This window comes from Triticum urartu, chromosome 1A (assembly GCF_056163025.1).
Source record: "Triticum urartu cultivar PI428250 chromosome 1A, HENAU_Tu73, whole genome shotgun sequence".
NCBI classification, from domain to species: domain Eukaryota; kingdom Viridiplantae; phylum Streptophyta; class Magnoliopsida; order Poales; family Poaceae; genus Triticum; species Triticum urartu.
The window spans coordinates 568289091-568301007 of record NC_141873.1 but is presented as its reverse complement, the minus strand read 5'-3'; the positions used below and the strand labels follow the sequence as shown (position 1 = coordinate 568301007).

Genomic DNA, 11917 nt, shown 5'->3' with positions numbered 1-11917 from the left:
AATTACGAGTTTGGCACAGAATTAAGACATTGTGGAAATTGTTTCACAACTAATACAGCCTGGAACACCATAGTGTGATGGTGTGTTCGAACATCATAACTGCACCCTATTGGATATGATGCATACCATGATGTCTCTTATCGAATTACCACGATAGTTTATGGGTTAGGCATTAAAGACAACCACATTCACTTTAAATAGGGCACCACGTAATTCCGATGAGATGACACCGTATGAACTATGGTTTAGAGAAAACTAAGCTGTCATTTCTTAAAAGTTTGGGGCTGCGACGCTTATGTGAAAAAGTTTCAGGCTGATAAGCTCGAACCCAAAGCGGATAAATGCATCTTCATAGGACACCCAAAACAGTTGGGTATACCTCCTGTCTCAGATCCGAAAGCAATAAGGGATTGTTTCTGGAATCGGGTCCTTTCTCGAGGAAAAGTTTCTCTCGAAAGAATTGAGTGGGAGGATGGTGGAGACTTGATTAGGTTATTGAACCGTCTCTTCAACTAGTGTGTGGCAGAGCACAGGGAGTTGTTCCTGTGGCACCTACACCAATTGAAGTGGAAGCTTATGATAGTGATCATGAAACTTCAGATCAAGTCACTACCAAACCTCGTGGGATGACAAGGATGCGTACTACTTCAGAGTGGTACGTAATCCTGTCTTGGAAGTCATGTTGCTAGACAACAATGAACCTACGAGCTATGGAGAAGCGATGGTGGGCCGGATTCCGATAAATGGCTCGAGGCCATAAAATCCGAGAGAGGATCCATGTATGAAAACAAAGTGTGGACTTTGGCAGAACGGCTCGATGGTCGTAATGCTATTGAGTACAGATGGATTTTAAAAGGAAGACGGACAATGATGGTAAATGTCACCATTAAGAAAGCTCGACTTGTCGTTAAGAAGTTTCCGACAAGTTCAAAGGAGTTGACTACGATGAGACTTTCTCACCCGTAGCGATGCTAAGAGCCTGTTGGAATTATATTAGCGATTACTGCATTATTTATGAAATCTTGCAGATAGGATGTCAAAGCATTGTTTCCTCGACGTTTTTCTTGAGGAAAGGTTGTATGTGATACAACCGGAAGGTTTTTTCAATCCTGAAAGATGCTAATAAGTATGCAAAGCACCAGCAATCCTTCTAAGGACTGGAGTAAGCATCTCGGAGTTGGAATGTATGCTTTGATGAGATGATCAAAGTTTTTGGGTGTATACAAAGTTTATGAGAAACTTGTATTTCCAAAGAAGTGAGTGGGAGCACTATAGAATTTCTGATGAGTATATGTTGTTGACATATTGTTGATCAGAAATGACGTAGAATTTCTGGAAAGCATATAGGGTTATTTGGAAAGTGTTTTTTCAATGGAAAGCCTGGATTAAGCTATTTGAACATTGAGCATCAAGATCTATAAGGATAGATCAAAACGCTTAATGGTACTTTCAAATGAGCACATTCCTTGACATGATCTTGAAGGTGTTCAAGATGGATCAGTCAAAGAAGGAGTTCTTGCCTGAGTTGTAAGGTATGAAGTTAAGACTTAAAGCTCGACCACGGCAGAATAGAGAGAAAGGATGAAGGTCGTCCCCTATGCTTAAGACATAGGCTCTACATATGCTATGCTGTGTACCGCACCTGAAGTGTGCCTTGCCATGAGTCAGTCAAGGGGTACAAGAGTGATCCAAGAATGGATCACAGGACAGCGGTCAAAGTTATCCTTAGTAACTAGTGGACTAAGGAATTTTCTCGATTATGGAGGTGGTAAAAGAGTTCGTCGTAAAGGGTTACGTCGATGCAAGCTTAACACCTATCCGGATAGCTCTGAGTAGAGATACCGGATACGTATAATGGAGCAACAATTTAGAATAGCTCCAAGTAGAACAGTTATTTGGAATAGCTCCAAATAGAGCGTGGTAGCTGCATCTAGGAGATGACATAGAGATTTGTAAAGCACACACGGATCTGAAAGGTTCAGACCCGTTGACTATAACCTCTCTCACAAGCATAACATGATCAAACCCAGAACTCATTGAGTGCTAATCACATAGTGATGTGAACTAGATTATTGACTCTAGTAAACTCTTTGGATGTTGGTTACATGGCGATGTGACCTGTGAGTGTTAATCACATATCGATGTGAACTAGATTATTGACTCTAGTGCAAGTGGGAGACTGTTGGAAATATGCCCTAGAGGCAATAATAAATTGATTATTATTATATTTCCTTGTTCATGATAATCGTTTATTATCCATGCTAGAATTTTATTGATAGGAAACTCAGATACATGTGTGGATACATAGACAACACCATGTCCCTAGTAAGCCTCTAGTTGACTAGCTCGTTGATCAATAGATGGTTACGGTTTCCTGACCATGGACATTGGATGTCATTGATAACGGGATCACATCATTAGGAGAATGATGTGATGGACAAGACCCAATCCTAAGCATAGCACTAGATCGTGTAGTTCGTATGCTAAAGCTTTTCTAATGTCAAGTATCATTTCCTTAGACCATGAGATTGTGCAACTCCCGGATACCGTAGGAGTGCTTTGGGTGTGCCAAACGTCACAACGTAACTGGGTGACTATAAAGGTACGCTACGGGTATCTCTGAAAGTGTCTGTTGGGTTGGCACGAATCGAGACTGGGATTTGTCACTCCGTGTGACGGAGAGGTATCTCTGGGGCCCACTCGGTAGGACATCATCATAATGTGCACAATGTGATCAAGGAGTTGATCACGGGATGATGTGTTACGGAACGAGTAAAAAGACTTGCCGGTAACGAGATTGAACAAGGTATCGAGATACCGACGATCGAATCTCGGGCAAGTATCGTACCGATAGACAAAGGGAATTGTATACGGGATTGATTAAGTCCTTGACATCGTGGTTCATCCGATGAGATCATCGTGGAACATGTGGGAGCCAACATGGGTATCCAGATCCCGCTGTTGGTTATTGACCGGAGAACGTCTCGGTCATGTCTGCATGTCTCCCGAACCCGTAGGGTCTACACACTTAAGGTTCGATGACGCTAGGGTTATAAAGGAAGCTTGTATGTGGTTACCGAATGTTGTTCGGAGTCCCGGATGAGATCCCGGACGTCACGAGGAGTTCCGGAATGGTCCGGAGGTAAAGATTTATATATGGGAAGTCCTGTTTTGGTCACCGGACAAGTTTCGGGGTCACCGGTATTGTACCGGGACCACCGGAAGGGTCCCGGGGGTCCACCGGGTGGGTCCACCTGCCCCGGGGGGGCACATGGGCTGTAGGGGTGTGCACCTTGGCCTATATGGGCCAAGGGCACCAGCCCCAAGAGGCCCATGCGCCAAAGGATAAGGAAAGGAAGAGTCCTAAAGGGGGAAGGCACCTCCGAGGTGCCTTGGGGAGGAGGGACTCCTCCTAGCCGCACCCTTCCTTGAGGAAGGGCCAAGGCTGCTCCTCCCCCCCTCTCCCTTGCCCCTATATATATGTGGGGGTGGGAGGGCAGCCATACCAATGTTCTGGCGCAGCCCTCTCCCCTCTCCCAAGTCCTTCTCCTCTCCCGTGGTGCTTGGCGAAGCCCTGCTGGATCACCACGCTCCTCCATCACCACCACGCCGTTGTGCTGCTGCTGGATGGAGTCTTCCTCAACCTCTCCCTCTCTCCTTGCTGGATCAAGGCATGGGAGACGTCACCGGGCTGTACGTGTGTTGAACGCGGAGGTGCCGTCCGTTCGGCACTAGGATCATCGGTGATTTGGATCACGACGAGTACGACTCCATCAACCCCGTTCTCTTGAACGCTTCCGCTTAGCGATCTACAAGGGTATGTAGATGCACTCTCCTTCCCCTCGTTGCTGGTTTCTCCATAGATAGATCTTGGTGATACGAGGAAAATTTTGAATTTCTGCTACGTTCCCCAACACTACTTGGTGTCGCATGACAAGTTTCGTGTGATATTTTAGTAGGAAATTTTGAGAAGTTTTTAATCCTATTTTGTATATATTTATTATCCAAGATTTGCATGGTTGGATGCATGATGTCTTAGCTCATATATGTATTGCTATATAGAGTTTATTCTCATGCATACAACCTAGTTCATTGTATCTTGGTAATTGTCATGTGTGTTTATTTACCTTAGTTTATTACCTCTTGTTAATTATTCTAGGTGTTTTGTTTACCTAGGACAATAGCTATGCATGCTTAGTTGATTGCCATGCCATATTAGTGATTACTCAAAGTAGAATGCATGATTTGGTTGTATGCCTACTGCATGTTATATCATTGCTATTTTGTACTTTGTGTTCCGACATGTGGTTTGCCTTTGCTTAGTAGATACATGTTAGTAGTTTATGATTTCATATATTTTAATTAAGAAGGATCCCTTCTTAGTTTAGTTGATCAATACCATGCTACAATGTTGTGATTGTATAACTAGGTTGTATAGCATGTCTATAGCAATTCATATATTAGATCATGCCTAGTTATGTATATTATGTCTTTGCTACTACAGATTGTAACAAATAGAATTGCATGTCATTTTGTTACTCATGCTAGTATAGTACATTGCTTGATGTCATGATCTGGTTCTCTGACTTGCCTAGATGTCTAGTATGGTATGTCCATATGCTTATATGACATAACAAGTATGTAAGCTTGTGTGCTCTTACCATTCTTCATATTCATGTTAGTTGATATCAACTAAGTTATCTCATTGTTGTGAGTTGTATTCTATTGGTATAATACTTTGGCATATCGTGTGATGATCATTCATACTTAGCATTATACATTTATATCTAGTTGTTACATTGTTGTATATCTAGACATCATTAATGTAAGTTATATTTCATGTCTTATTATGTTTCATGTGCTATAATTTAGTACTTAGACCCTTGTGTTCCTTATATGTGTTTGACTTATCTCATGATAGCATTATGAGTGTTTGGCACATGTTGCATTAGCTCATCACATGATTAGGATAGTTTACCTTTCAATAGTTGAGTTGTGCCTTTCTCATATGCTTAGTGCACATAGTTTGCTTTGTTGTTAATCATGTTGTGGTAATCTTTTTGCTAGAGATCATTTGGATATTAGTTGTTTCCTTTATTATAAAGAGAATGTCCTAGTTTAGTATCTTCTCATGGTCACTCATATGTGTAATGCTTGTGTTATTATATAAGACCTCTTCACTATTCTGTACTCACATGCGCCCTGTATGATGTGTTTGATTATTTAATTGTCCAATTAGTTTTGTGATAGCATTGGTTTATCTTTTGTTATAGAAATGCTTGCTAATAGTTGTTATGATTGGTGTTTAGTCTTTGCTTATTGTTAACCATTATAAATATTTGGATACATCCAAATATTTACTTTTGGTTGATTATTAAACTTAATCATATCATGTCTGGATAGTAGTTCACTCTTTTGTTCCATGTCATGTATAGTTTCTTGTTAATTGTTTGACAAATGAATTGGTTTGATATAATAGACTTGATCCTATTTCTTTTAATAATGTTTTATGGCTAGACCTAGATCAATTAAATCCATGTTGTTAAATGGTATTTGATTGCTTAACTTATGGATTACTTGCTTTTGAATATAATAGATGATGTATAGGTTTGGATGCTATTGATGACCATTATAAATATTTAGATTATGTCTAATTATTTATTTGTGCTTGACTTTACCTTCGTCATGCCATGTTGTGATTATGTAGTTATAATGCATAGGATGGTTCCTTTTCATGTGTGTTGATGCCATTGTGTTTGTTATATAGTAGTTTCCTATATAGTTTGTCAAGATGTGTAGTGGGCACTACTAGTGTTTAATCGCATAATTCATATTAGAACTTTAGTCTTGATCACAAAGCCTTCCTTAGCTGTGTCAACCTAAACCCTGTCAATTCATTGAGTCCTCTACTTACCTTCCAATCGTGCTATCTCCTTTTGGAATCTCCATCTGATCAATATCTTGCTATCCATCCACTCTTAATTTGTTTTGGATGTTATTTGGATTTTCTATTGCTTTGGTATTTATTGTTTGTCTTTTGCTATCGTTACGACGAGTAGGGAGTGACGACGATGTTGGATATGGACAGAAACAGGTTACCGAAGAAGGACTCAACAACGAAGGCATGCCTCCTTCTTTGATCATACTTATCCTATGGTTTACAAAATTGTATTCTGTTTTATGGTTACTATATGCATGCTATTTTAATTCTTGTAGCTAGCATGTCGATTGACACATTACCTTGATCCGCTTGTCGCCTATTCAATTGACACCTGAGTAGAATTATAGTATTCTGGTAGAGTAGAAATGCTTAGCCATGCTTATTACCCTATAGGTGCATTGTTGAATGACCTTTGAGTCATTGACACTTGAAACTTACCGCTGAGCTAGGCTGATTGGCCCTTGTTGATCTCCTCTACTCTCTTCTACTCTGGGTGAAACTTACCATCTGAATACTGGCGCGGGCAACAGCTAAATCAATGATTGAAGGAGCGATTGGCTGCCCTTCACAGGTTGAAGGGGGCAATCAGTCGTCCGTGTCGCATGAGGCCTAATAAGTCTTGGATTTGAAGATTGTGATAACAGTATAGCCACATGCTATATGGGCACTGGCTTGGTCAAGTAAGCTAGTCAGCCTTAGGTGTCGATGTCGCCGTACCGCAGATGGGATAGCTGCCCTGCGGGGAGTATCCTCGGCACAGATGGGGGGACCGGTTTGAGGACGTACTCTCAGTTCTGTGCGCCAGACCCGGTGGGCATGTCACATCTTTGGGGGATCTAGTCCAAAGACCTCGTCACAATCTCCCTGCCGGTATACTAGATGGTGTACTACGCTAGCGACGGCTAGTGGCAACAAGTCGAGATTGTGTCGTGTGGGTAAAGTGTACAACCTCTGCAGAGTGTAAAACTATTCGAATAGCCGTGTCCACGGTCAAGGACAGCACATGAATCTTTCTTGACATACAGGACCTGTTTTGGTTATTCCCTCTTTACCCCTATTCTTGGAACCTATGAAGAGTGTGAGTTGATCGAGGATCTTCACTTTGATGAAAGTTATTCTGGAGATAAAACACATTCTCATCAAAAACTGCTTTTATCCAACTGCTTTATTTGTTAAACAAAATTAGCTTTATGCAAATGAGCCATACAGCCTTCCTTTGAAGCCACATGTAGCTATTAGGTTCTTCCCCGTGGGAGGCATGTTGAGTACATAATGTACTCATGGCAATAATTTTGTTGACAACAGAGTTACCTGGAGACGAAGATGATGACTACAACTACTATGGCGATCTGTAGAAGTGAGATCACGTGGACTACATCGACTGCCTGTGGTTGAGATGGAGTCGCTACGCATTGTACTTTCCGCAGTTTTTCTGAATGTAATAAATGTCATGAGACATTTCGTTAGGTATGTCTTGTGACAATATATATTACTTGTAATACTTTAATGTATTGTGCAATGATATCGTTTCACTGTATTGTCAACAATGATCCTGAGGTTGACAAATATATACAGGAGAATCTGGAAGCTAATTCCGGGTTCTCACACGAAATGTCCGTAACCGAATTCCCTATGGCCTGCGAAAGTGCGAATGCCACTGCCACCCCACTGATCATCGTCTCCGATTGGAGCATGCAATTGCGGACGAATCAATACGCGTTTGTGTCGTCGTGCCCCATATCGCAATGTCACGCCAATTTCACCTCCCCTTCGTCATCGCGCCAAGCGCACAAGCAAGCTCAGGAAAGCAGGAGCCGCCATTGCCGCCGCGTGTATAAAGGTCGAGCATGGGCAAGCCAGCTGCTGCACGTAGTAGTGCAGGTGTGGACGACGGCCGTGTTGGGCGAGCAATGGAGCCTCGTTGGACCGATCACGGCCACGGCGGCGGCGAGGTGGAAGGAGCTCCACGGCGAGCGGTCGTGGGAGGGGCTGCTGCGGCCGCTGGACCTGGAGCTCCGGCGCAAGGTGATCTGGTACGGTGAGATGGCGCAGGCCACGTACGACGCGTTCAACCACGAGAGGCACTCGCCGCACGCCGGGCTCTCGCGGTTCGGCAGGAAGCGCTTCTTCGAGCGCGTGATGCTGCCGGGCCACGCCGCCGCGTACCGGGTCACCAGGTTCCTGTACGCCACGTCCTCCGCCCACGCCGCGAAGGCCGTCGCGTTCGTGAAGGGCGGCCATCCGCGGAGCCGGTGCAGGGAGTCCAACTGGATCGGGTACGTCGCAGTGGCCACCGACGCGGGGAAGTCCGTGCTCGGGCGCCGGGACGTGGTCGTCGCGTGGCGCGGCACCATCCAGGCGCTGGAGTGGACCAACAACCTCGAGTTCGCCATGGTGCATCCCAGTGGCATCCTTGGCGACGCCACCGGCGCCGACGCCATGGTGCACCGCGGCTGGCTCTCCATCTACACCTCCACCGACCCGGCCTCCACCCACAACAAGGACAGCGCCAGAAGCCAGGTAATCTTGTGACTATATAAACGACAGCATTGTCACGTACAGTGTAGAGCTCACATGCAGCTTCATGCTCGTGAAACCATGAATGCCAGGTGCTGGCTGAGGTGCGGAAGCTGGTGGACACGTACAAGGACGAGGAGGTGAGCATCACGGTGACCGGGCACAGCCTCGGGGCTGCCCTGGCCACGCTAAGCGCGTTCGACATCGCCGAGAACGGCTACAACTGCACGGCCTCGGCGACGTTCCCGGTCACGGCGTTCGCGTTCGCCAGCCCGCGCGTGGGCGGCGCAAGCTTCAAGAAGCGGTTGGACACCGCGGCGGCCGCCGGCCTCCGTGTCCTGCGCGTCCGCAACGCCCGGGACATCGTGCCCGGGTACCCGGCGCTGCCGTACCACGACGTGGGCGCCGAGCTGGTCATCGACACCAGCGCGTCGCCGTACCTGAAGGCGCCCGGCGACGAGAACCTGTGGCACAACCTGGAATGCTACCTGCACGGGGTGGCGGGCGCGCCGACGGCCTCCGGACAGGGTTTCGAGCATGTGGTGGAGCGGGACGTGGCGCTGGTGAACAAGTCGTACGACGCACTCAAGGAGGAGCATGGGGTGCCGGCGGCGTGGTGGGTGCCGTGGAACAGGGGCATGGTGAAGGGGGGCGACGGGCGCTGGAGGCTGGTGGACTGCGAGGACGAGGACGACAGGGAGGACGCCGCCGTGCCGCCGGTGAACAAGTGAAGCCGACGTCTCCATCAATCCATCTCACGTTCGTGTCATGCTCATGCATGCATGTGCAAATAATTCGTTCACGTTCAGGGTCTATGATCTAGACTAGTATTTCACGTTGTTGTTTTCAAATATCCCAATGATTTGTAAACTGCAGTACTGCATCTACATTCTACCTTTTAATTGCGGGATTATATCCCAAATGATGTTTCCAGGAGCACATATGATGCTAATTATTCATAAATACAAGCCTATTTGCATGAAAGCCTCTCCATTCTCCAAATACTCCCTCGGTCACATAATACTAGATCGTTGGTGGTGTGCGTTGCCGCACCCGTCAATTTGACAATAGAATGATAGGAAAGTGTAATTATACGTGTCATTTGGCGATAACTTACCCATAAAGGTCACAAGTTAAACCTCAATGTATTCTAGTAGTCACTTTAACCGATCTATAGATCTCGACCAAGCTACGGGATATGCTCAGCTAGAATATTTGATTTACAATCAACAAAAAACGACCAACTGCTTGAAAAACATAAATTCTTCAAGCAGTGATGACAGTGGACGGCCTCTTCTTCAACCATTGCGTGTCGTGCAACAATCTAAAGCAGCAAGATAATTATAATGCAAGTTTCACCAATGCAAACATTCTATTTATCGAAAAGTGAACATGGCAGGGAGCCAGGGACCATTTACATAGATGTTCTAAAATTTACTTGGACTAAAAAAGAGTACACGAGGCCTCCAGAAACATTTGGAAATTAATTGATAAGAATATTTGGCTGCACATGAGGAACACAAATGAGACAATCACAATATATGTATATGATTGCAGTATCAAACATTGGGTTCAAAATAGATCCTAGCCGCTTATATTTTTTTACTTATCTCTGGTTTGGACTATTAACCACAGCCCGCAAAACATACTTTAGTTAATCTTAATCATGACACATAGGCATTAATGTAAATTAAAACTGCAGACTGAGGCTAGTCATAGTGGAAGTAACTTAGCTAGTAACATAGCGCACTCCAAGAAATTTTTGTTTATGTGACAAGTAATTAATGAGAGGTGGTAACATAATATGTTACTGTAACATAGCGCTTTCCAAGATAAGATGAGTCCACAAGCTAATAAATAAAGGCATCTAAGATACTAGTATTATGTTACTTTGCATTATGAAGGTAGTAACTTAGACTAGTGCACTTAGACTAGTGCACTTTCCCACTATGATCAGTCTGATGCACTTGATTTTCACCGAGCATAGAAAATACAGACATGATGGGATAAATGTAAATTGAAAGGACACCGGGCGGTGCTGCCAGAGGCTAGATCTAGCCCCATACGACATGATGCATTAGAAGATAATTTAAGAACATACCTAATACTTCAATTCAGCTTTATATATGCCTATCTTAGGTCACACCTATGAGGCATAAACATTCATAGGATCTAATACTATGCCTAGTTTTGTTGGACACCAATCCATTAGAGAAAAATACGAAGATCTTGCATGGCAATTTTATTTGGCTTCCAATACTATCTGGCAGTTAGCCATTGGAGATCGGTAACTCTAGGATTCCTGGAGCCAATCGAGCAAAACCAGTTATCAATCCGTGCACCAAGTTGACAAGGAAGAAAAAATAGTAGCAAGAACCTAGAATTAATAATTAGTTGAAAGAAGAAAGGTAGGAAGGTGAATCTACTGCAAGGGAGAACCAACCCTACGGAATGGAGTTCAGGCCTTCTGATTTAGCATTTTGTTTTTAAGAAATTCCATGGACAAACAGAGTAGAAAGCCCTCTTCTTCTACATTGATGATACTACTCTCTCGGCGGAGGTCGCTGGTCACCCACGGGAATACCACCACCGGCTGGCGGCGCTGGCTATCACAGCCATCGCAGCAAGCGTTGACCAGGATCGATGTCGTGCCAGTGCAGGGGATTGGGCCGCGAAGCAAAGGGCTGTGGCGGGAGGCGAGTTTGTGGAAGGAGGCAGGATTCCATTGGTGAAAGGGATGGGGATGAACAACGGGATCTGGCCACACAAAGTATCTCCATCATTAATCAGTTTAGGACACGAGTATCTCCATTGCCTTGGTAGGGCACTGGTCCTTACAGCCACATCCCAAGGCAACTTTAAATATATTGTCCACAACAAGCCCTGCGGCAAAAAGATGCTCTCTCCGTAAACTAATATAAGAGCATTTAGAAATTAGTAATCTGCAACCAAGAGATGATCTAGAGCACAAGATTTTAACATAAGCACCTCTGGAAGGTCTCGAAGTGTATCAAACGGTGGTCCCTCTGAGTCATCACAGATGTAGTCGGACATAACTCCACAGAACATAATGCGACGCATTTTAAACCGATCAGTCGCTGTGATTCCGTTGGCATGGTTTGCTCAACGGTTCAAACTAACGATCTGCTATTCTGCTGCTGCTGCTGCAGCGGAGTTTCCATGAATCCGGATGGCAATGATCCACCACTGTAGTTGCGAAGTCGATGATGTCCCCATCATCCTGAACTGCAATGGACATGCATAAACCCAATTAAACTTAATTACTCTAATAAATAGTACTCCTATCAAGATAGCAGAGCAACCGGAGTGGATCTTAACGTCCATGTATTTTAAGCGGAGTAACATGGAGAGGAATATACTCATACCTGGCCGGAATTGCGGACGGGGTTGGGCCAAGAGCAAAGTGACGAGGAACCACTATGGTGGGTGGCTGCCGCC

The 11917-nt window shown here is 44.7% G+C and overlaps 1 protein-coding gene across 1 annotated transcript; it reads left to right on the top strand.

Annotated features, from left to right (window-relative positions):
* Nucleotides 1–7573: 7573 nt before the first annotated feature.
* On the top strand, nucleotides 7574–9274 carry LOC125533147 (phospholipase A1-II 6-like). Its single transcript, XM_048696905.2, has 2 exons — nucleotides 7574–8461; nucleotides 8551–9274. The coding sequence occupies exons 1-2, from the start codon at nucleotides 7574–7576 to the stop codon at nucleotides 9187–9189; spliced, it is 1527 nt and encodes a 508-aa protein (XP_048552862.1). The 3' UTR covers nucleotides 9190–9274.
* The last annotated feature ends 2643 nt before the right edge of the window (nucleotides 9275–11917 follow it).